At 48.8% G+C, this 24072-nt stretch overlaps 2 protein-coding genes across 4 annotated transcripts; both read right to left on the bottom strand.

Moving 5' to 3' along the window:
• Positions 1–14059: 14059 nt before the first annotated feature.
• On the bottom strand, positions 14060–17313 carry LOC123431081 (SKP1-like protein 1). 2 transcript variants are annotated; one of them, XM_045114919.1, is made up of 2 exons: positions 17299–17313; positions 14060–14560 (listed from the first exon to the last, which is right to left on the bottom strand). In XM_045114919.1, exons 1-2 carry the CDS (start codon positions 17311–17313, stop codon positions 14060–14062), a joined length of 516 nt encoding a protein of 171 aa, XP_044970854.1. The 2 variants fall into 2 exon arrangements, with proteins under 2 accessions (XP_044970854.1, XP_044970855.1); XM_045114920.1 differs by lacking the exon at positions 17299–17313 and having other exon boundaries at positions 14060–14587.
• Positions 17314–22153: 4840 nt separating this feature from the next.
• On the bottom strand, positions 22154–22885 carry LOC123431082 (SKP1-like protein 1). Of its 2 annotated transcripts, XM_045114922.1 has the most exons (2): positions 22871–22885; positions 22154–22648 (listed from the first exon to the last, which is right to left on the bottom strand). In XM_045114922.1, exons 1-2 carry the CDS (start codon positions 22883–22885, stop codon positions 22154–22156), a joined length of 510 nt encoding a protein of 169 aa, XP_044970857.1. The 2 variants fall into 2 exon arrangements, with proteins under 2 accessions (XP_044970857.1, XP_044970856.1); XM_045114921.1 differs by lacking the exon at positions 22871–22885 and having other exon boundaries at positions 22154–22672.
• Between the last annotated feature and the right edge of the window lie 1187 nt (positions 22886–24072).

Consider the following 24072-nt stretch of genomic DNA (forward strand, 5'->3'; position numbering starts at 1 on the left):
AAAACATGTAGGGCGTCAGGGGATGCCCAGTGAAAGGAAGGAGATGAAGTCATCGGCCGAGAGAGGCTTAGTTACCGTGATGGCGCTGAGCTTGGCTAATGTCGAGGAACCGCCAACGGTGGGCGTGCAAGTGACGGAGGGGCCGCTTACTGCCGAGGTGCCGGCCGGCGCCGGAGACACCAATGGCGCCGGCGCCGGAGACACCAATGGCGCCGGCGCCGGAGACACCAATGGCGTCGCCTGCGCGTTGTGCGAGTTGCTGGCCGTGAAGCTGGGAATCGGGGGCGGCCCCTGTTGGCCGCCCGCAATCCACGCCTGCAGCCCCTCAATCAAGGTAGGCACAATGGCGGTGATCACCCCTCCCACTTGGTGTTGCACTAGCTCTTGGACCATCTCCGGAATACGCGCCACTTTTGCCTTGAGTTCTTCAACCTCGCGCGACTGGCTTTCGAAGTTGGTATTTCTCTCCTTTCGCCCACCAGCGTTATAGTATGACGACTATTTCGTGGACAAGCCTTTGCCGGCCACACGGCCAGCTGACGACGGCTTACTGGACTTATCCCTGTTTTTCATTATGTTAAACGCCCTATTTAAATTGGTGTCCCAATGGGAGCTCTGAGACGACCCCGCGCTACTGCTTTCAGTGTCCTGCGGAAGGAATGAACCATTTAGAAATTTGGCTTCATTAATTAGAATGCAACCATATGGAGCTAATTACGTGGGGTGTATTCCTTACCAGAACATGCTCAAGCGCCCTGGTCTTCGCATCCGTGGTAAGCTCCTTTGTTACTGGGTCCACCTTGTACCGGGCCCTGACATAGTTCCTGGTCTGCTTGTCACCGTATTTCTCGAAGTGGGGTGGTAGGCCTTGCTCGGCACGCTCCGCGTCCTCCTTGTGCCATATAGGTTCCGCCACTCTGTAACCGCCGGGACCGAGTTGGTGGACCCCTAAGTTCAACTCCCGCATTTTTTTCCCCCATTGACTTGATTCCGCGGTTGCCTTGCTCTCGCACTTGATCTTGAACTTCATGTAGTCATCTTCGCTGATCGAAGGATTTTTCGCCTTGATCTTCTCATAACTATCACCTTTGTCAATCATTCTCTTCACCACACTTCTCCAAGTAGATAGGGCCTTGCTCATCTTCGTGAGGGTGGCACTGTTCACTTTATTCCTTGAGAGGCGTGTGTTTGCGACGTCACCGGGGAACTTGTATCGTTCGTGCAGCTTCGTGAAGAGGAGGTTGCGCAAATTCCCTCGGTCCTTATGCCTTAGGTTCTCGGTGTTGATCGAGACAGTGCTCCGGAGAATGCACCCGAGCTGAACCGCGTACCCCTTGACTATTTCTTTGGGCGCCGTTGGATACCTGTCGGAGTTCACTTCAGTAAATTCCTCCTTTACGGTGCTGAGCACGTTCGAGCGCCGGTCCTTCCGTTGCCTCTTCGATTGGCTGTCATCTGTGCGTGCGCTGCCATCATCAGTAGTGGCATCCTCGGCGGGACCATCAGTGGTGTCATCCCCGACGCCACTAGGGGTTGTGTACTCGGGATCGGTGTCTTCCGCGGCGTCCTCATAGCGGTGAGGTTCTTCCTCCATCTCCTGGGATTGCTCCCAGAATGGCTTGCCCGAACCGCCGGCCTCATCGTTGTGGGCCATGTTTCGCAATAGGAAAAAAGTTTAGGGTTTATCAATGCCGAGCCACCCTAGGGTTTCATCATTTAGGGTTTATCAATGCGGAGGCACCCTAGGTTGACTGATATATATGGGTATCTTCTAATAATATACCCTATCAAGAAAACGGAAGTTGGGCCTAATCACTTGGCTCTATTGCCACCTATGGTTTAATGCAGCAAGAATAAAGGGGCAGTTGATCCTACTTAATTAAGTACTAAGATACCCCGGCCCATGCATTAGTCGCAAGTACCCCATATGTCCTATTTTTAGCAAAGTCATGCTAAAATTCACGGAAAATTTCAGCATGACCTTTGCTGAAAATAGGACATATGGAGTACCCGAATTTGCCGGAACGGAAGTTAATCGACATTCCGGCAAACTCAAGGGCCTCTCGGGGTACCTGCAAAATCATCACGACACGATGGTCGTAAACAAAACCCAGCAAACTAGCACCACAATGCTAACATGTGGATGCACTACATTCCAATACTTATATGGAACTATGAATGTCTACATTTCAACAGAAAGTGCAGGAATGGATGAACTATGAAGATTATGTTCTCCTAGGATACTTCTATGGCAGGCGTATGTCCAGCATGAAACATGGAAGTATCCCAAGATAGAAACAGAGGTTGCTCGTAGAAACTTAAAATGGAAACCCACTGGCTGTTGGTTCAACCCCACTGGGAAGATTAATATGATGAACGTTTGAGAGAGCAGTGGATGGAGACAGCAAAAAAATCATACTGTACAAACAAGATAGTACTACTACTGCTGTACTGTAGAAGGAAAGAAAGAACACCTGCAGCGAATGGGGTCATCGTAGTGGATCGCTACTTGTCTTGGCTGCATATATACATACATAGCTCAGTGTTAATATTGCCTTGTCTTCCGCGAGTAAATTTATTCATCAAGCTGTAAACATTGGCATGTGCACGTGACAAGTATAAACCATACTGCTACATAAGTTATTAAATTTATTTGCAAGGAGCAGAGGTATTTACAGTTGACAGTTGATATAAGTATATGGGTGCTACAGATGAGTATTGTATGACCAAACTCAAAAATCAAGTTGAATTGGAAGGAGCACGCTGTTTGTTGGTACAGTTTGTAAATTAGTTTTGTTTTCAGGTTAATGTCAACTGTATGAAGATAGTGGTTGTTTTCTCTGCTCAATCCGGGGTAGTGTATTTGTCATAAAGGGTCCCTGATTTTAATTTTGAGCCTGAGCGCTTGGCTATCCTGTGAGGTTGATTCTGATGAAAAGTGCTCATTTGTAGGCGTATGTATGCTGATGCCAGGGGCCGCTGATTCAGTGATTTAACAATGATGTGCTTGCAGCATCCCACCTAGGCTAAAAAACTCGTAGTAATATAGCGTGCTCTGTTTATTTTATTTCAGGAACCATCTAGTCCTTTGCCCCAATAATTCTTCCAAACATTGTTATAGGATGATTACTCCTTGTTGCAAAATTAAGCATTTGCACCTGTCACTTTCATTTTCATCACTCCAAGTTCCACATTTGTGCCAAGCTGTCGGTCAGCACTTTCATTTTTATATCATCTTATCTGGATAGTTCTGACGATTGCCATGCTTGACATTTTTTTCAGATAAAGGCAATAATTAACACCGGCCGGCCTTCTTCCCAGCTACATTAACAGTTAGTGGATAAACCAAATTCAGGCTCACCCATGGGCTCCTCTAATGAGAGCAGAAGCAGAATGGGTAGCATAAAGCCGTTGGGGGTTCAGCTCTTCGAGTGTATCCGCGGCGGCCCTCTCTCATTCAGATCGTGTCAGGCTCTTGTGTTGGTGCTCACCTTCCTGTCATATGCTAGTTATCATGCCACTAGGAAAACCACAAGCATTGTCAAGAGTGTTCTTGATCCCAAGACATCAAACCTAGGCTTGTTGCACTGGCCCAGCCATCTATATCTCCAAGATCTAAAAGGTGCGGCGAACAACACGGCTCTCCAGAGTGGTTGGGCCCTGACATTAAGCTAAATGCAAACTATACGGAGGGGATAGTTGTGGGTGGTAAGAGGGTGAGGGATTTAGGCTTGGTCGCCATGACGTTTTGGGGATAAATCTGTTCCCCCTTTCTCTGTTTATTTCTTCTATGCCTGATTATACAAAGGATTGCCTTTTCATTATAGCAAAGTGGGATGGTGGAGCTTCCTTATTATCAAACAGACTAAGATTAGCTAATTTATTTCAGAATTGAAAGTAATATTACAACATTATGGCCAAGCACCCCAATTACTTAGCAAGAAAATTCTACCTACTCGCACCATTCATCCATCCATCTAGGAAGCAACTAGCTAGCACCACTCATCCATCCATCAAGCAAATCATATAGTACTACCTAACAAGGCTAACATCAACATACACCAACATCCATGTATGTAACTAGAAGCATGAACGAGAGAGGAACAGGGAACAGAGGGATGAACCAGGAACATAGAGGTAAGGAAGAGAGGCTCACCCCAGGCAGCGGTCGAAGGAGAGCAGCAGACTGGTCGGTGGCTGTCGCCGGCTTGCAGGGGTGCCACGCGGCGGGGCAAGGCAGCGGGGTCACGGCCTAGGGCGGTGGCGCAGCTGGCGCCGAGCGCCGTGCAGGCCGAGGGCGCGACGGAGAGGCAGGTGCCGAGGATCTGGGAAGATGGGCGTCCGACGACGAGAAAGGGCGGCAAGGCGGGCAGAGGCAGTGACGGGACGGCCGGCGGCTACGTGCCGGAGGCGGAGGCGGCGGCGGCGGCGGAGGCAGAGGCGGAGCAAACCCTAGCGCCGCCAGAGCTCCGTGGGCTGCGTGGACGAAGGTGGGGGAGCTGCTGTTTGGTGGAAAGGGGTAGGGGGAGGCCGCGGGAGAAGAGAGGAGGGCGCGACCCGGCTTAGGAATGGCGCAACCCGAGCGGTGCGCCATTAGAATGTTTTTTTTGTAGTAATGGCGCATGTATATGAGGTGCACCTTCTCTATGTTGTTATCCTCCGAAGTAGCAGCGCAGTGGTTCGTGGGTTTTGCCTCCTAGCAGGAGGTTGCGGGTTCAAATCCTCTTCCCCCCTCTTTTTTTTTCTTTTTTTTCTATGCATTGTTTTCTTGTGCTGGTTGCACCTTGGTTTGAGAAGTGCCTAGTTTTTTTTTTATGTTTGCAAGTAGATGTCTAGTATTTTTTTTATGTTTGCAATTAGATGCCTATGAATATCTAGTGCCTCACAACAACATCTAGTGCCTAGTATTTTTTTTGCATTGTTTTCTTGTGCTGGTTGCACCTTGGTTTGAGAAGTGCCTAGTATTTTTTTGAGAAGTGCCTAGTATCTGGTGAATAGGTGTTCTAGTGGTAAGTATGCCGACGGCGACGGCGGTGGAGCGGGGGAGGGTGCGGGGGGTGCTCGGCGGCGAGGGGGATCTTGCGAGGGGTGATAGCGATCGAGATGGAGGGGATCGAGATCGAGTGTCCTCATGAATATTCAATATTTCTTCATATTGAATATGAAAAAATATCCTCACGTTTAAATACAATCGATCTTAGCTAGCTATTTGTTCACAATCTTCTTGCCCTTATTTTTCGTAAATGGAGTTCTTCTCTTGAACGGACGTCCTTTAGGTAGGGTGGTCCTGCTTCTTCTTGTGGTGTATGCTGCTACTTCATCATCGTCGTCATGTTCCATCTTCGGGTCGCCGTACTTGTCGAAGTCTTGCTCATTGGCGACTCCATCCATTCCGATGATCTTCCTTTTGCCTCTCCTCACGACAACACGACTGGGCTTTGGCGGGTCGGTAATGAAGAAGCATTGGTCCACTTGGGAAGCCAGTACCCATGGCTCATTTTTCGCCGTGACGTTTGCGCCCGCGGTCTTGGATTTGGCTTCGGGTATAACCATGGTGGTGAAAAACCGGTCTTCTTTTATGACGCTCTTGGCCCATCTGACACGGAACATCGGGACCTTCTCTCCAGCGTAGCTCAGCTCCCAGATCTCCTCGATCCTCCCGTAGTATCTGTCCTTGTCGTTACCGGTGTAGGATTCCATTGTTACCCCGGAGTTCTGATAACCATCGCTCTTCATGTCCTTTCCCTCGGTGTAGAATGTGTAGCCGTTGGTATCGTACGCCTCATACGTCATCAAGTTGTGCTCGGCGCCCTGTGACAAGGCGAATATGAGTTGTTCTTCCGCGGAAGAATCCTCATGTAAAGGGTACGACAGAAGCTTCTGCTTGAACCAACGCGTGAAACATGAGTTGTGCTCTTTGATTATATCTCTGTCCGTCCTCTGTTGGCCTCGGTCATTGTACGTCTTTTCAATAAAGATTTTGTGCTCTACGACCCAAGGATCGACCACGTCTATGTGTTGTAGCGCGACTAGGTTTTCTCTTTCAAAGTCGGCGAGTCGACCCTCGAAGTCGACATGCATTTCGCGGTGACCCTCACGGTGACCCCATCCTGCGAGCCTGCCGAGGTACCTGTTGACGGGCAGACCAACGGGGTTCTCGATGCCTAGATAATTCGTGCAGTAGGAAATGCACTCTTCGGTCAGAAAGCCCCTGGCTATGCTTCCCTCTGGACGTGACATGTTGCGAAAGTATCCTTTGATGACACCATTCATCCTTTCGAACGGCATCATGTTGTGCAAGAACGTCCGCCCGAGTTGGATGATATCCTCCACGATATGGACCAGCAGATGCACCATAACGTCGAAGAATGCTGGCGGGAAGTACATCTCAAGCTCCCATAGTATCACCACGATCTCTTCCTGTAGCCTTCTGAGTTGCTTCACGCCAACCGACTTCTGAGAGATGACGTCGAAAAAGTTGCATAGGCCAAATAGCGTTTCATGGACGTGCGCGTCCATGATCCCACGGATTGCAACTGGAAGTATCTGCGTCATCAGCACGTGACAGTCGTGACACTTCATCCCGCTAAACTTCTGCTTCGCTGAGTCTAGGTATCTACTTATCTTCCCCGCGTAACCGTAAGGAAGTTTTACTCCTACGAGGCAGGTGAAAAACTGATCGATGTCCTCCTGACTTAGAGTGAAGCACGAGGGAGGGAAGTCATTTCCGGTCTTCTTGGACTTTTTGCCTTTGCGACGACTTTCCGTGTCCTGCTTCGCCTCATCATCATCATTATTAGCGTGAAGCTCCTCCCTGATGCCCATTGATTTCAAGTCTGCCCTTGCTTTCGGTCCATCTTTGGTCCTCTCTGGCATGTTGAGAAGGGTACCAAGTAGACTCTCGCACACGTTCTTCGTGATATGCATGACATCAAGGCTGTGAGGCACACGGAGAATCTTCCAGTACGGCAAGTCCCAGAAAACAGACCTCGTTTTCCATACCTTCAGCAGCGGCTCTGGCGCTTTTCGCTTCTTTCCCGGCTCTGGCGCCTTTCCCAGCGGTGGGCACTCTTCCCAATTTTTCAACAGCTCGTATATTTCCTCGCCGCTCCTCATAAGGGGGCGTCTTCGGGGTTCGGTTTCACCATCGAACAGATCCTTGCGTTTTCTCCATGTGTCATCGTCGCGAAGCTACCTTCGATGTCCCATGAACACGGTTTTTGAAGACCCGGGATCTCTATCTAGCTGGCGATACATTGTGTCATCCATGCACCTGACGCATCCAGAAAATCCGTGGACCACCTGCCCCGCGACATATCCGTAACCGAGATAGTCGTGCACCGTCGTGAGCAGTGCGGCTCTCATAGGGAAATATTCTTTCTCTGCGGCGTCCCACGTATTGGCTGGCGTTTTCCACAACGTGTCTAGCTCCTCTTTAAGCAGCCCCAGATATAGATTGATGTCGCTCCCTGGTTGTTTCGGCCCTTCAATTAGCATACTCATGTGAATGTACTTCCTCTTCATGCACAACCAGGGGAGAAGGTTGTACATCCACACAAATACAGGCCAGGTGCTATGTGTGCTTCTCTGGCTGCCAAACGGATTGACTCCATCGGTGCTCGCGCCCAGCACGATGTTCCTTGGATCGTCCCCAAATTCTGGATATTCGTAGTTCAACGCTTGCCACTGGCTCGCATCCTTATGGTGACTCAGCATCTTGTCTTTTTTATTTATCTCCGGATCATTTCCGTCATCTTCTCGCTTTTTCTCCTCCCTATCCGCGTGCCAACGCAGGAGCTTTGCTACCTTAGGGTCCGCGAAATACCGTTGCTGACGAGGAGTGATCGGAAAGTACCACACCACTTTTCGAGGAGCTTTCTTCCTCTTCTTGTATCGACTGACGCCGCACACCGGACATATGGTAGACTCCGCGTGCTCGTCCCGATAAATGATGCAATTGTTCATGCACACATGGTATTTCACGTGCGGTAAATCCAGAGGACACACGATTTTCTTCGCTTCCTCGAAACTGGTCGGGCACTTGTTCCCCTTGGGAAGACGTTCGTGCCAGAATGACATGTTCTCGTCGAAGCATGCGTCGGTCATTTTGTGTTTTACCTTCATCTCCAGAGCCATGAGCGTTACTTTCAGGCGGGTATCCTCGGCCCTGCATCCTTTATACAATGGAGTAACCGCGTCTATCTCCAGTTGATCCAGCTTGGCTTTCTCTCGGGCGGCAGCTCTTGCGTTATCCGTCTGCTTGAGAAGCAACTCTTGAATATGAGGGTCCTGCACCCAGGCCATTGATGGTCCATCGTTGTCTGCTCCGGCATCTTCATCTTCATGATCATGCCCTTCGTCTGCTCCGGCATCTTCCTCATCATCATGTCCGGCATCTTCTACATGATGACTGTGTCCTGGAGATTCTTCGTCTTCTCGCCCGCCCTCGCCGTGGTTGTCTTGCTCATGCCCTTCCTCATATCTTTCCCGGCCCCCATGGACGACTTCATAATCATCTTCATCACCTTGCCACTGATAGCCATCCATGAAACCACGCAAGAGCAGGTGGTCCCGCACCTTTACGGAATCCGGGTCCATAAGGCTCTTCAGCTTGCATCTTCGACACGGACATCTTATCTCCGTCTCGTTCTTTTGAAGCATCTCGGCCTTCGCGGAGCTCAAAAACCTATTCACGATGCCTTCGGTCATCGTGCGGACCATGGTCTCCTGCGGGGTAGAGCAAAACGATATTCTAGAACCAAAAAAAAATTGGCATGACTTTGCCTAAAAATAGGACAAAAAAGAATGCATAGTGCCAAATTCTCGCCGAAACGGAAATGAATCAACATTCCGGGAAAATATTGGCAACTATCGCATTTCAAATACCGGTACCTGCAAACACAAACATATATGCAACACCACAAACATATGCAACACAACAAACATACGTAGATCTAGATAGGCCATAAAAAGTGCGTGTGCACGTTGTTGGAGGGAGAAAAAAGTAGATCTACAACATAAAAGCTTTCCCCTTACTTACCTATCACAAAAAGGTAATTTAACCACTTAATTTGGGTGAATCTATGATGCAAATGAGGTGAGGAGGAGGAGGCACCCGAGACAAGCTTGGAGGAGGAGGTGGAGAGAATGAAAGTGGGGAAAGTGAGTGTGGTAGGTGGCTGTCCAAAATATCTAGCTGGTCCCATGTTACTAATGGCGCACCACCTCTGATGCGCCATTAGTAGTTCTGTAAAAAAAACAAACAAAAAGGTAGTGGCGCACCACCAACAGATGCGCCATTAGTAACACTGGTTACTAATGGCACACTTGCTTTGGTGCGCCATTAGTAGTTTGCAAAAAAAACAAAAAAAAAATTATAGTAGTGGCGCATTACTAACATATGCGCCATTAGTAACCAGGTTACTAATGGCGCACCAGGAGCTGGTGCGCCATTAGTAGTTTTGCAAAAAAAAAAAAAAAAAAAAATATAGTAGTGGCGCACTGTGAGTGTGGTGCGCCATTAGTATCCACCACACTAATGGCACACCTCGCCATTACTATATAGTAGTGGCGCACGGCTTGTGTGATGCGCCATTAGTATCTATTTCATCTATAGCCCTTTTCCTAGTAGTGATAGACTGCAACCAGCGCCCACTCGAACCCATCGTGCCTTGATCTAACCCTGAACTTGACCGCAAAGTCCCCGTAGGACACGTGTCGAACTTCGAGAGTTTCGCACTTTACCCCAAGTAAGATCCCACCAGACCTTCCTCTTGGTGGTAGACACTTCCAATCAAAGCCAATACCGCTGGATAGAGTTCCCAGGAATTATGGGGTGAAATTATCCCTACCGGTCTGCATTAATGCTATAAAGTCAAGTTTGTGTTCTAACGTCGCTTCTGCAAGGAACCTTCTTTTAGCCAAGTCAGCAAGACCTCTGCTATTCCAAAAGATTCCACTCATCTTTCATCGTAGAATTTTTTTGCCTTCTTTAACCTCGCACATCTGCGAACTGCAGATACATGATAAACCTTCCTCTTCCAAGTTCTTTTTGGTCTATCCTGGTCAACCAGCCTGTCCATATAACCGAAATCTGGCTTAGCGCAATCATCTAAATTTTCTGGCATCCCAGCCTCTTCCATCTCAGCCGACACACCATGATCGGCTAAAATGGAAATAGGCTTTAGATCCTCACAAAGGCTCTCTAGAGCATGAACACCAAGCGCATTAATTTCATCACCATTCATAGTCTTAACTGCAGCTAAGTTCCTAATCATATCCATAGTTCTCTCAGCCTCTAAGTCAAGAAGGTGGTTAACCGATTTTGAAAGTTCTTTATCATTATTGCCCAAAGATACCCCTAGTTTGTTTGCATTTAAAATAATCTCCTCATCTGAGAAGTGTAAAATAGAATAGCTAGTATTAACAGACATACATGTAGTTTCTTTGACGTCCCAAAGTTTAGCTGCCCTCTTGGCTCAGCCCAACTGCAGCTCATCAATGTCCACCTGACCCTGAAGACGTAAGCTTGATCTCCTATCAGCCATCCTCGGGTTTGGTATCCCTCCAAAAGCAATAACCTCAAGCATAGACCGTCTGATATCAACAGAGGCAGCTGCCACTGTCGTTGCGGCCTCGTGCATAGCATTGTCAAAAGAGAACTGCTCACTCGAAGTCAAAGAGGCCGCTTGCCTGTTGGCATCCGAGGGAGAGCATCTGGCTGGAGCGCAAGATCGACCAGAGGTGTTAGCGGGCAGCCAGGAGTGCAACTCGACACCGCGTCATGGCAACCCGCAAGAGCGGAAGCCTCACTTGGTGCAGCAGCCACATGCGCCTGATGCGGTGAAAGCTGCAGCTGCTGCTGTTCGAGAACCATTGGTGCTTCAACCATCGTTTGCTCCTTGTGCATAGGTCCAACCTGAAGAAGAGCTGGCGACGACGCATTCTTCAGCTTCGAGAAAGGCATTCCATGTTGCTGCGTTGGCGTAACAACCTCTTCAAACTGAGAATTTCCATGGGAAGTGGCCGGCAACTCCATTTGGAATGACCGCTCGGGCCAGTAATTCAACGATGCAGACCACATATTACCTGGTGCCGATGACGAAACAAATGACCCAAACCTGAGCTGATTCGAATTGGCATGCACAGATTGAGGTGGAGTTGGAACCGTCCGTGGCGATGCGTCTGATGTCTTATCTGGCTTAGCCGAACCCATCCCATCGCCCTTCGAGGGATCTTTCGACCTGTCCTGAGAATCATCACCTTGATAGCCTCCATCAATTTCCATGTCCATGTGCTGCCCCAGCTCCTGGAAATGAGCATTGTCTTCAATCTTGATTTCCACGTCATAGCTCCTACCAGCATAGCACCATCGGACCACATCAAGAATGTGCTCAATAATGATGACGTTACCAATAAATGCGCCTCACCATGTGCCCGAGTAAAGGTCATATCCACCTCATCCGTCTTCCCAATTAACGACCCCAGACTCCAAGTAACCAGGTAGTCATCCAAAGCAGCGCTTGGTGCTCCGATAAGACGCACCCAAAGCTGCAACATAGGTACCTCCTCCGGCTCCTTGCTAGTCCAAGCCTCGAACTCCATAACACAAGAACTGTTCAAAACCCTGCTCATTCCGAAGTTTAAAAGTCTAGCAAGATCTTCCTTAGAGGGGAAGTCAACCTTGAAGCTCTGATCATCCAGAACCACTGGTGCTCACTGAAAGGTAGATGAAACCAAGTCCTGCAGGCGCCGAATCACCTGATCTTTAGACAAAACGCCCCTAGTCACCTTCATCACACCACTCCTAGCATTGTCCATGCTGGGAGCAACCGATGTCGACAAGGCACACTCAAAGAACATCAACTCTGGATAGCAGGCCCCAAAAATGGTTACCACTTGTTTCATCCCTAATATCAAAGGACATCCCGCGGAGTCATGGTTAGGCTTACGACAAATATCACAAAGCAACATCGAGCATTCCGCCGCAAAGTGTCTTGTTTCACCACAACGGAAGCAACATAATTTTTCTTTTTTATGCGCCCACTTAGATGCTTTCTCTTCTTTCTTATTGGTAACAATTTGAGCCCCTTTATTTTTTGCTAGCAAGTCAACCGCAGCCAACTTCTGAACAACATCCCATTCCGATTCAGACGAAACAGGCTTAGTTGTCTGAGCCTCTTTGGGGGTCGTACTAGGCTGCTCCTCGTTGGCAAGTGCATGCGTTCTCAGAGGATTCGGTCGCCTGCCACCCCCCTCATGACTTTTGGTTTGTACGTGCCATGCTGCTTGTTAGTTGGCCCAGACGCACCTTCAACAAAACCTCCAGCAGGTCCGTTGAACTCTCGCGTCGGAGCCGTAGAGTTATTCCAAGCATAGCCACGTCCACCACCCGTCGATGAAGAACCACGGTGCTGCCCATCGCCGTAGGCATCGTACCCATCGTCTCCCCACTGACCTCGTGGTGGCGCACGTCCATTTGCTGTAGTCGCAGCGCCTCGGTCTTGACTTGCATTCTCAACGCCGCGGCCACGATTCGTCGGAACACCCGAACCTCCTATTCGGTTTTGTCCACGTCCAGCAGCCGCGTTACCCCTGCGCGTGCGACCCGCCAGCTCCGAAACCACGACCATGGCCTCCGCCCGGTTCTTTCGATGGTTGCGCTAGTGGAGGACCACCACGGCCAGCCATCTTCGTCAGCGACGTCAAGGCCGGGATCCTCGACGCACGGCCAGATGGTAAACTAGGGAACCCAGGCGAGTTACGTCGCCTAGAAACCCTTGGTGTCGGCGACACCAACAATCGTACCTCGTGATCGGTCCAGGCATCGCGTAAGAAATCGACGGTGCAGCTTGGGCCGGCAGCTGGGCCACATACCCAGCCCCGTCTGAACCCACAATTGGCAAATCCAGGCCCGACCCAACATACCCAACCAAGTCGTGCAAGCGATCTGCCCGTACCCTACAGATCTCCACCATCGGCTTCATCTTCAGCACCGGCATCACCGATTCCGGACGACGACGATACTTCTTATTGCGAACTACCTTCCAGTTCGAGACATCTAAAAAATCTAACAGCTTAAGATCAGGAGGACTTACCATCGGTAGTGGACCAACCCAAGGTTTAGGTTTCACCGAAGGAGCCTTCTCCGCCGCTGGTTCTACCCTTTGGGGCTATGGTAGGAATTGGGGCCACGTTTGGGGTCGAGAACTTAAGATAGGTGGCGGTGCATGCAAGACAGCGATGGCGAGCGGTGCGAAGAGGCTATGGCGCGTCGAGATCATGATGATCGTCGTGGCTGCTGGTGGCCACGACGACGAAGCACGGCGACGAAGGTGATTGTAGTCTACAGGGATATGCCTTTCTTCGGTCCCAACGAGCGGACCGGTCAAATCCTTCACACCGGAGGAGGAGGCCCGGATCGTCGTTTTCTCGAGCCGAAATTGACGGCCCAGACCGGCTGATTTTTCGACCGGGCCAGGGCTGCTCGGTCCGGTCCATAGCAGGCCGCGGGCCGGGCCGAAAGACCGCTCGCCTCGTCTAGGCTGAGGCATGATCAAGAGAGAAGCAAAACTCTGGGTTATAACGGGAGAAACAAAGTTGGACTCTCCTCTCTTAATTAGTGAATAAGACAATTCTCCTCTTTTACTTAGTGGATGAGACAATTCTCCTCTCTTAATTAGTGGATGAGACAAAGCTTATGCCTCTGTTTCAAAAAAAGAAAGTATATAAGGATAGTTGACTAGTTCTTCTATCACGCGCTCAAAGGTCACCGTATCAGTTTGCTTCATTATGGTTCGATGAATGTATATGTCATTTCTTTTGGTAATCCAAAATCACACTGCGTATATCGTCTAAAAAGACTAATTAAGGGAGCATCCACTTCAAGTAAATATTTCTAAAAAAATCGGATGTGGACATGATGAATACTGAGCACTACTAATTAAACCTACTAGCACTGCCTACATATATGCTTACTCTTCTTCTCTACTATGTTCAACGACCCCAACAAGAGCGGAAGAATTACAACCACATAATAGAAACGCCTATATATGCTTCTCTACTCAAAAGCCCACTGGTTCTCCTTGCGAATCTCGGCCTCCTCCTCCGGTGTGAAGTCATTCTCAATGTTGAAGGTCTTGCGGATCTCCTCGGGAGTCTTGCCCTTGATCATGTCGGCGACAGTCTGGCAAGTGAGGTCCAGTAGTCCCTTGATGTCAAGATAATTTGCAGCCAGGATAAGGTCGTAGAGGGTGGCCTGGTCGACCTTGATGAACTCGGCGTCCCAGTTCTTCATGTCCACGGTGGGGGCTGGCGCCGCGGCTAGGGCAAAGGAGGAGGAGGCGTCGGCGGCGGTGGAGTCGGCCGGCTTTGGTCTGGCCTGCACGTGCTGTTTGCAGTATTCGATGACCCTGGAGAGGATCTTCGAGTTGACGTTGGGAAGCGGGATGGCGTTGTCGGCGCACTCGTCCTCGATCATGTGGCGTAGGGTCACCGACTCCATGGCGACCGTCTTGTCCACGTCGAACTCCCCGCCATCCGAGCTCTTGAGCGTGATCTTCTTCTCGCCCTCCGCGGCCGCCATTGATCCGAGGATTAGGAGCTAGGCGAAAGCGATACGATCGAAACCCTAGCGAAACCTAGCGAGTAAAGCTGCGGCGTAAGCGACGACCAACGATACGATGGGAGCTCTTTTGCGTGTTGGGTTGGGGCTGGGAACCGGCCGGGGATATTTATTGGGGCGGGGAGGACTAGAATCGCGTTCGTGTATTCATCAAGGAAGTAGAACTCGGATCGATCGTATCCATCTTCATCGAGGATTAGACTCGGTCATGTTTGAGTCCCGCGTCATGGCGTTTCCTTTCCTCTCGTCAATGTATCTGCTACTGCTACTGCTGAATTTGGAGAGTCTATATATATATATACGCAACTTATATACGTACGTATAGTTCTCTTGGCCTAGAACTCGTTCCAGCTGGTTTTTTTGGGCACCGGCGCATCAAGGAGAAGAACTCGAGCGGGTCGTATTCATCTTCATCAGGGATTTGAGTCCGCGTCGTGGCGTCTGGTCACTTGTTAACATGTCTGCTTCTTCAAAATAAAAAAAGTTAACATGTCTGCTACTGCTAGTTAATTTCGAGATTCTGTAGGCAACGTTATTATAAGTAGAGTTTTTTGCAGATGATTCTATGTTGTTTTTTGAAGCCTCAAGAGCACAAGCTGAAAATGCTAAATATGCCTTGGACTTAATAACAAATACGCCTTATATAAAGGAATGGAGGGAGTACACTACAACTACACTCAAATATTATACTATAATCCGACAAAAAATTCTAAAAAGCTACAACTACATTCAAATCTTACACTAAAACTACACCACAACTAAACTAAAAAATCTACAATAAATCTTACACTACAACTACAGTAAAAATTCTATACAATTATACTAAAATCTTACACTACAACCACACTAAAAATTCAACACTACAACTACACTAAAAATTCCAGACTACCTTTAACTCATCGGCGGTCACGAAGACGCAGGAGGCTGCGCCGGAGAACACGATGACGGAGACGACGGGGCTGGCGGCTCGTTGATGACGGCGCCGGAAGCGGAGACCACAACGAGGGTCGTTTAAGGGGGAGACATAGGAGAAGACGGTGATGGAGATGACGACGGGTCTTTGATGACGGCGCTAAAGCCGGAGACGGAGGCAGCGTCGGGGCTTGGACGTTGGCGACGATGCGGCGGGGTGTGGATGGATTTGGGTGTGGTGGGTGGGGAATCGGGGTTTATACGGATGGTTATATTTGGGGGCGGCGTAGTGTTTGGTGACGTTGGCCAGCGTGGCCAAAGCCATAGCTATGCAATTTTATTATATTTTTATATATTTTGTACACATTAATTTATATTTCTATATATGTGTAGTTTATAATTTTATTATGTATTATTCTATTATTTATGATTTTATTATTTTAAATTCTTTTCTTTTTGTAAATATATATACATAATAAAATAACAGTTGACGTATGATGATAGAGCTGGGAGAACAATATCGATTACGATTGAAGGATGATAAACAATAACAAATATAACTTCTGCTACTACTCGATCTAGACTAAGAAACATCATCAGTGTAGTGACTCCCACGAGACAAAATCCTGCCACCGATCGAGCTAGAAGAACGAAGCCAAGCATAATACCAACTAAAATTACATATCAAAGCATCTTGAAATTTTGGATTTGGCCTCACATCACATCGTTCTTGAGTTGCATCTCATCTATCAATTGTGTGAGTGGTCCAAATAATAGAATAGTCGAGCAACTCTCATACGTGGACTAGATCAAACCATATCCATGAGTATCAATACTTTCTCTATGTTGTCTATGTATCACAATATATACACATATTGATGTGAGCGACACTAGATAGAGTTGACTTGAGCAAATTAGCTCAAAATATATCTGAGAACTATTTTTTGTCTTATCGGTACCTTTCCACAGTTGGGTAGATGTATAACTCTTGCTCTGGATTGTGTGTGACATACGTTTATCAATAGGGGTCGATAGCCGCAAAGCAGCACATGTGCCCTCGCTCGATTCCTGGCAGCTTCGACGCTCGTGGGATAGTTGCCGGATTGAACGGATGCAGACCTGTTGCAGTGGGATGATTCGCCAGACAGGGCTGGCTGCATTGCCCATGACGAGCTTATGGTGTAACCAACCGGGCCAGAGGGGAGCTTGGTCAAGACGACGGAGTCCCAAACTTTCCACAGGCTCTGTCGACGGGGGTTCGCACACGGGGCTTGTCCCGATTCGACAAGCTCTGACGGGTCCATTACTAAGAGGAGCTCGCTAGTTATGAAGAAGGATTTTGTGAAGAATTGGAAGTGAATGTATTTGAGAAGCGAAGGACTTGCCAACAATTCTATATATCGGCAAAACTTAATGCTGGAGTTTACACAAATGACGCGGCAACACTATATTATTTATCTGTAACGTACATAGAAATCCAATGCCAGCAGTATCTTTTGACTGATCAGCACAACACGTGATGGGGTTATAGTTTCAGGGTAGGGTCATAGGCCTGCCCTATAGGTCCTATCCAAGGACTACCCTTCATAAGGGACAAGGCCCTTAGTCAGTTCCGACTGAATTAAGGACTTCCCATCATCCAGTCGGAAATGAGCATTCGGAACGTATCCAACTTACCGACTGGATTCCACTCTGTACATAGTAACCCCCCTGGAGGGCAACGGTCATACGCTTTCATGTAAGGCATTTAAGGCATACGTTACCTGTAACGTAGACATTTATTCGCCACTACACCACCCCTGTACACCGAACCGTTGTGAAGGGCAGCGCACTCTATATAAGCCGCCCTTCCCCAGTGGTGCAGGGGTTAGCATTTCACTGTAATCCATATTTCACTCGACATCAAGCTCCCAAGAGCACTGAGACGTAGGACTTTTACCTCCACCGTAGAGGGGCCTGAACTCATACAACCTCGCCGTAGCTAAGGCTCTGCCCATCCTTTCGTACCCTACACATCTACTGTCAGACTTATACCCACGACAGTTGGCGTCCACCGTGGGGCAGGCGTCTAAGCGACATTCGGTGAGTTTGCGACTACATCTTTTTATCATGTCATCCGGTGGAGATTTGCGCATGGGTCATGAGATCCTCTTCGGCGCTCTCTCCTTCATCGTCGACGATTCGGCATGGCTTCGGGATGCCCCTCTCGACGTCGAGGCGCTCCCCAGTCGCGGGGCTACGCACTTCCGTGCCGGTGCCCGCGGCATCCTTCTTCTCCAGCAGTCGGCTCCGTTGTCGATCTTCGCCCCCGTCACGCGCCGTAACAAGCGGTCTCGTCGTCCGTGGCTCCAGTGTTGGGTGCAACACGCTCAGGCACGCCAAAACGCGTCTTCACAAGTGGCGGTCCTCGAGTCAGTTGTAGTTGCGCCGCCGTCCCAGCGCTCGGACTCAGTTCCGACTGAGTTTCCTTGCGAGTACTTGGGTCTCGGGCCTGCAGCCGAAGTGCACATGGCCAACTCCCATGAAAGTCCCCACCAAACCGTCCGGAACGAGCATGAGGTCGGCGAAACATCTGGCGCTCGCTGTCAGCCCCGCCGTTCCGCCAGTCGGCAAACTCGTCAGAGCAACGTGGAGGTGTTCCGCACACCCGTCCTCAACCTGGCTGCCACCGCCAAGATAGCCGATTCCCTCCAGCCGACTGATTCAGAGGCTGGCAGAGGGATCGAGCAGATCCGTCCCCTATTGCACACGGCGCAGCAGCAGAATTCGGCGGTCTCCCAGTCGCACAACAGGATCCACAACAGTTATGTTCACGCGAACACGCATCGGTCAGTATTCAGCCCCGATTCTCATCAGCGACACAGAGGAGGCAGCCGTTCCATGAATCCCGAAGATCGTCGCCGTTCACGCACCCCTCCGCGGGGTGGGCCCTACGGGCCCCGACATCATGATGATCGGCATTTAATCGGTGACACTCATGATCCAAGGCCCGACACAAGAGGACACATCGCCCAGAGGAGGGTCGACAGGAGCCGAGCCCACCGCGATGGTCACGATAGAGACCGTCCGAGTGGCAGCAGGACCATCGTCTCTGGCCCCGAGTGTTTCAGTCGAGCCATCCGTTCGGCTGACATCCCTCCCAACTTCCGATTGCCGACGGGGATCAGCAAGTTTACAGGAGAATCCAAGCCAGAAACGTGGCTGGACGACTACCGAGTGGCAGTCCAGATCGGGGGTGGAGACGACCAGGTTGCCATGAAACATCTCCCCCTGATGCTCGATGGCTCGGCACGAGCGTGGCTGAACCAGTTGGCTCCTTCAAGCATCTACAGCTGGGCAGATCTGGCCCGAGTCTTCATCAGGACCTTCGAGGGGACGTGCAAACGCCCTGCTGGTCTCGTGGAGCTCCAGCACTATGTCCAGAAGCAGAATGAGCCCCTGCGCGACTTTATCCAGCGTTGGACAACGCTCTACCACATGGTGGAGAACGTCAGAGAGCACCAAGCAGTCTGCGCCTTCAAGGCAGGCGTGCGGTACAGAGATCTGTACCTGAAGTTCGGTATAGAGGATGACTAGCGCATATTTTTTCTCCCGTTGCAACGCACGGGCTCTTTTACTAGTCTTATACAACTAGCAAAAGGGCCCGTGCGTTGCAACGGAAAAAAATACCACATACTTTTAATTTACAAAAGGTGATCTATAATTTGAGTATTTGTAGCTAGGACCCAAACAAAGATGATCTTAGCCTACAAAAATGTAGTTTAAGATTTCTATGGTCTTCTATTATAATACGGCTTGATGTAGTTTTAATACGTAAAAAGAACAGTTAAGCCACTGTTCAGTTTTAGCTGTCTGCTACCTAACAATGAAAGCGTTTCATCTCTTCTCAAAGTTGGTTGGCGAGGTCGCATCGTAAACCAGTGATTTGAACTCCATAAATGATTTGTGATAAAGGTGCCTCTGCATATTTTTCTTCACATGCCATGAACAAAGACGATGGAAAAATACCCGAAAGAACAATACGAATGGCTCAAATCATTGAAGCGTCTCCATCTGTGATTACTGATTTCGGTTTTACCTGACAATTTTATTTCAGAAAGGTCTCGAGCAGCCACACATAGGTTCCTTCGGTCTCGTCCGACACAATGGCGCAAGCAAACACGGTGATGCGACGATGATTGTTTACACCGACGAATGGAATGAACGGCAATACCGTATCTGTTCATCTTATACGTGCTATCAAACACAACCACGTCTTCATAATCCTGATAGTCTCGCCTAGACTGTGCGTTACACCATAACATGCTTTTCAATCTCCCCTCTTTATCCAGAACGTGCTCAAAAAAGAAGTCCGGATCTTTCTCCTTTGTACTCCTCATTATATCAATCGTCGTGTCAGCATCACCTTTAGCAAGGAGCTTCCTTTTCTCTTTGCACCATAGGTTGTACACATCACGCCTCACAACTCCTCATTTATCATACGAACCGTATCTGCTGATAAAGTTATCAACTATGATGTGCTTTCGGATCCCCTTCCCTGATAGCGCTAAAATCTCCGCCTTCTGAAAATCATCTATCCGTCAATGTGAGCACAAAAATGGCATCTCATCTGGTCGAGCGAGGTCATGGTTGTGATCATCAAAAAATGCCGCGACAAACCAAACTCCACGGGCTTTATCCAGTTTCAACACCAAGTGTGCACCGCAATCGCAACGAGTTTCCCCCCTTAACCTGCGGGTGCGGCCATCCATGGTTATGAATTTCCTCTGCCGTCTTCCTGCTCTGAAGCAAAGAAACCGCCTGAACCTTATAATTCCCGCAGGACCTTTTTCTCATTTCACCTTCTCTTTCCTGATGCCGAACCCACGCTCTTTCGCGTGATTGTTGTAGAACATGTACGCATCCCCTTGGGATTTAAATGTCATTTTCATAACCTTACAATGCGTATCCAACATCTTTTCCAGCTTCTCAGTCTCCGCAAGGTCAATCTCTACATCTACGTCATCATCGATACAATCATTTATGTCCTCCTGTAGAAATAAATAAAAAACCATGAGAGTTATGCTCTATCATAATCTAGTTCACACTACTGGCTACCGTACAAAAATGATTGAACATACCTGATTTTCGTTATCGTAGAAAGAGTCATCCTTATTATTTTTCGCATTCTCAACATCCACATCTTCCTGTAAAATAAACACACACATGAAATAAAGATTGTATTTTACAAACTTAAAGATCTTAATATATGTCACTTACGTTTTCACTGCATGTATCATCTTCATTATTTTGAAAATCCTCCGAAGGTAAATTATCATAGGAAGTCCATGATTCATTAGCGCTATTATAATCATCATCATTAATAAAACTGTTATCAGTTGCATCGACGGTATCTATATCATACTCATCCTTCGAATAACCAGTGTCCTCCTCCATTCAAACACACCTCAAACACTATACAACAATAAAGATATAAAAACATTACAATTAAATTTTTGTATAAGACTCAGTTTTATTTCAACAACTTAGGTCGCAAACCTACGATGACTCCGGCGGCAGGGGATGATCCTCGATGGGGCGGCGGCGTGGTGATCGGGAACGAGACGGCGGAGTGGTGGTCGGGAACGGGGCGACGTCGTCGGCGGCGATGGGTAGACATTCGGTAGCGGTGAACATGGACGGGTCGGCGACGTGTTGATCGGGAACGGGGCGGCAGAGTGGTTGTCGGGAACGGGGCGAGGTCGTCGGCGGCGATGTGGTAGACGTGCAGCATTGGTGAACGTTGACGGGTCGGCGGCGGGGTGATCGGCAATGGAGCGACGATGTGGTGGCCGGGAACGGGGCGGTGTCGTCGGCGGCGATGTGGAGGAGGTGCGGCGGGCTGATTGTGACGGGCGGCGGCGGCGGCGAGGTTAACCGCGTGCGACGCTGAATTAGGTCAAGCGACGGGCTGACCCAGCATGCACGACGAGTCAACCGGGTCGGGGGTGTGGCGTGCGGCGTGACGAGGCGACGGTTTTCCACGTCAGCAGTGACGACGTGGCGAGGCTGGGCGGGGCGGGCCGATGTGGCGGCATACGTATACTGTCTGTGAATACGTTTCAAGGAAAATGATCTTCCTGTCCTTCTACATTTTATGGGGGGTGTACCGAAGCGGGGCTCATGAGACAAAGCTTATGCCTCTGTTTCAAACAAAAAAGTATATAAGGATGGTTGACTAGTTTTTCTATCACGCGCTCAAAGGTCACTGTATCAGTTTGCTTCGTTATGGTTCGATGATGGGATATGCCCTTTCTCTTGGTAATCTCAAATCACACGGCTTATATCGTCTAAAGATACTAATTAAAGGAGCATCCACTTCAAGCAAATATTTTTTCTAAAAAAGTTTGGGATGTGGGCATATATGCATACTCTTCTTCTAGGACTACTAATTAAACCTACTAGCACTGCCTACATACATGCATACTCTTCTTCTCTAGGATGTTCAACGACCCCAACAAGTGTGGAAGAATTACAACGACATAATAGAAACGCCTATATATATATATATATATATATATATATATATATATATATATATATATATATATATATATATATATATATATATATGCTTCTCTACTCAAAAGCCCACTGGTTCTCCTTGCGAATCTCGGCCTCCTCCTCCGGTGTGAAGTCATTCTCGATGTTGAAGGTCTTGCGGATCTCCTCGGGAGTCTTGCCCTTGATCATGTCGGCGACAGTCTGGCAAGTGAGGTCCAATAGTCCCTTGATGTCAAGATAATTTGCAGCCAGGATAAGGTCGTAGAGGGTGGCCTGGTCGACCTTGATGAACTCGGCGTCCCATCTCTTCAAGTCCTCGGTGGGGGCTGGCGCCGCGGCTGGGGCAGAGGTGGCGTCGGCGGCGACGGAGTGGGCCGGCTTTGGGCTGGCCTGCACGTGCTGTTTGCAGTATTCAATGACCTTGGAGAGGATCTTTGAGTTGACGTTGGGGAGCGGGATGGCGTTGTCGGCGCACTCGTCCTCGATCATGTGGCGGAGGGTCACCGACTCCATGGCGACCATCTTGTCCACGTCGAACTCCTCGCCGTCCGAGCTCTTGAGCGTGATCTTCTTCTCGCCCTCTGCGTCCGCCATTGATCCAAGGATTAGGAGGCGAAAGTGATACGATCGAAACCCTAGCTAAACCTAGCGAGTAAAGCTGCGGCGTAAGCGACGACCAACGATGGAAGCTTTTTTGCGTGTTGGGTTGGGGCTGGGAACCGGCCGGTGCTATTTATTGGGGCGGGGGGAGTAGAACCGGCTCGTATATTCATCTTCATCAAGGAGTAGAACTCGGATAGTATTCATCTTCATCAAGGATTAGACTCGGTCGTGTTTGAGTCGTCCCGCGTCATGGCGTTTCCTTTCCTCTCGTCAACGTGTCTGCTACTGCTACTGCTGAATTTGGAGATTCTATATATATCGGCAACTTATATACGTATGCACCCGGGAGAAACAAAACAGTGATCGGGCATAGGATATTCTATCTAATAAAATGGCATTAGCACCTCAGACGCAGCTTCTGCTCACCCAAGATTCCTACTTCGAGCACCTAAACCAGGATATGAAGTTGTCGGGGTTGTCAACGAAAAGCTAGAATCTACTGTCTGGGAAACAAACCAAACAGATGTCCCATGGAAGCTCCTGGCCGGGCATGACATGGCCAGGAAACCAACCTAATTCCTGTTGGTTCGAACGAAAACTTGGAATTTACACCACCAAAGGAAAAACAAATCACCACATGGCTAGGACACCAAGAAAGCAGGCTCTGCTTGTCTATGTGTGCTCTCTACCATCCTACACAGATTAATGGCATGCATTTCAATCACTGGTGGAAATTGTTACAAAAGTTTCCTACTACAACCGATATTTATCTGTACTTCTCCTTACAATATTAAAATCTCCTCAATAATGAACGGGGGATCATTACAACCAAGCATTTGCACGAAATCAATCGAGAAGTCCTCCTTATCACTCGAGTGAGCAAACGCGTAAACATTGTCCATGTTCCATTTTAACCCAGTGGCGAAGCCAGAAATAAATTTCAGGTGTGACGGATATAAGTTATTTTGTGTTCAGGAAGTATAACCAAAATCCAAAATTACATTTTGGTCAGCAGGTGAGCATGATGTATCGGTCAATGGGTAAGGGACAGTGCTTTTGATAGCTTTTAGAATAAGCTGAAATAAGCTGCCCCTTACCCAGCTTATTTTAAAAGCTCAATTTTTTTTAAAAGTCTACTAACTAAGACTTGACTAGTAGGCTTCTAAAAATATATTTTTAGTTGGGCTTCTAGAATAAGCTGGGTAGGGTGTAACTTATTCTGAAAGCACAAAAATGTTACCAAAAGAACAAGCCCTAAGTGGGTTTCAACAGGTCTCGCGTACCCCCTCGTGTCGCCTCCCCTCGGGCGACGCTAGGGGCCCCCGAAACCGTAGCCTCCAGAGCTTCTCCCTCCTTCCCCGGCCGCCGGCCCTGCGCCTTAGAGCCAGAGC

This window comes from Hordeum vulgare, chromosome 2H, assembly GCF_904849725.1.
Source record: "Hordeum vulgare subsp. vulgare chromosome 2H, MorexV3_pseudomolecules_assembly, whole genome shotgun sequence".
Taxonomy (NCBI): domain Eukaryota; kingdom Viridiplantae; phylum Streptophyta; class Magnoliopsida; order Poales; family Poaceae; genus Hordeum; species Hordeum vulgare.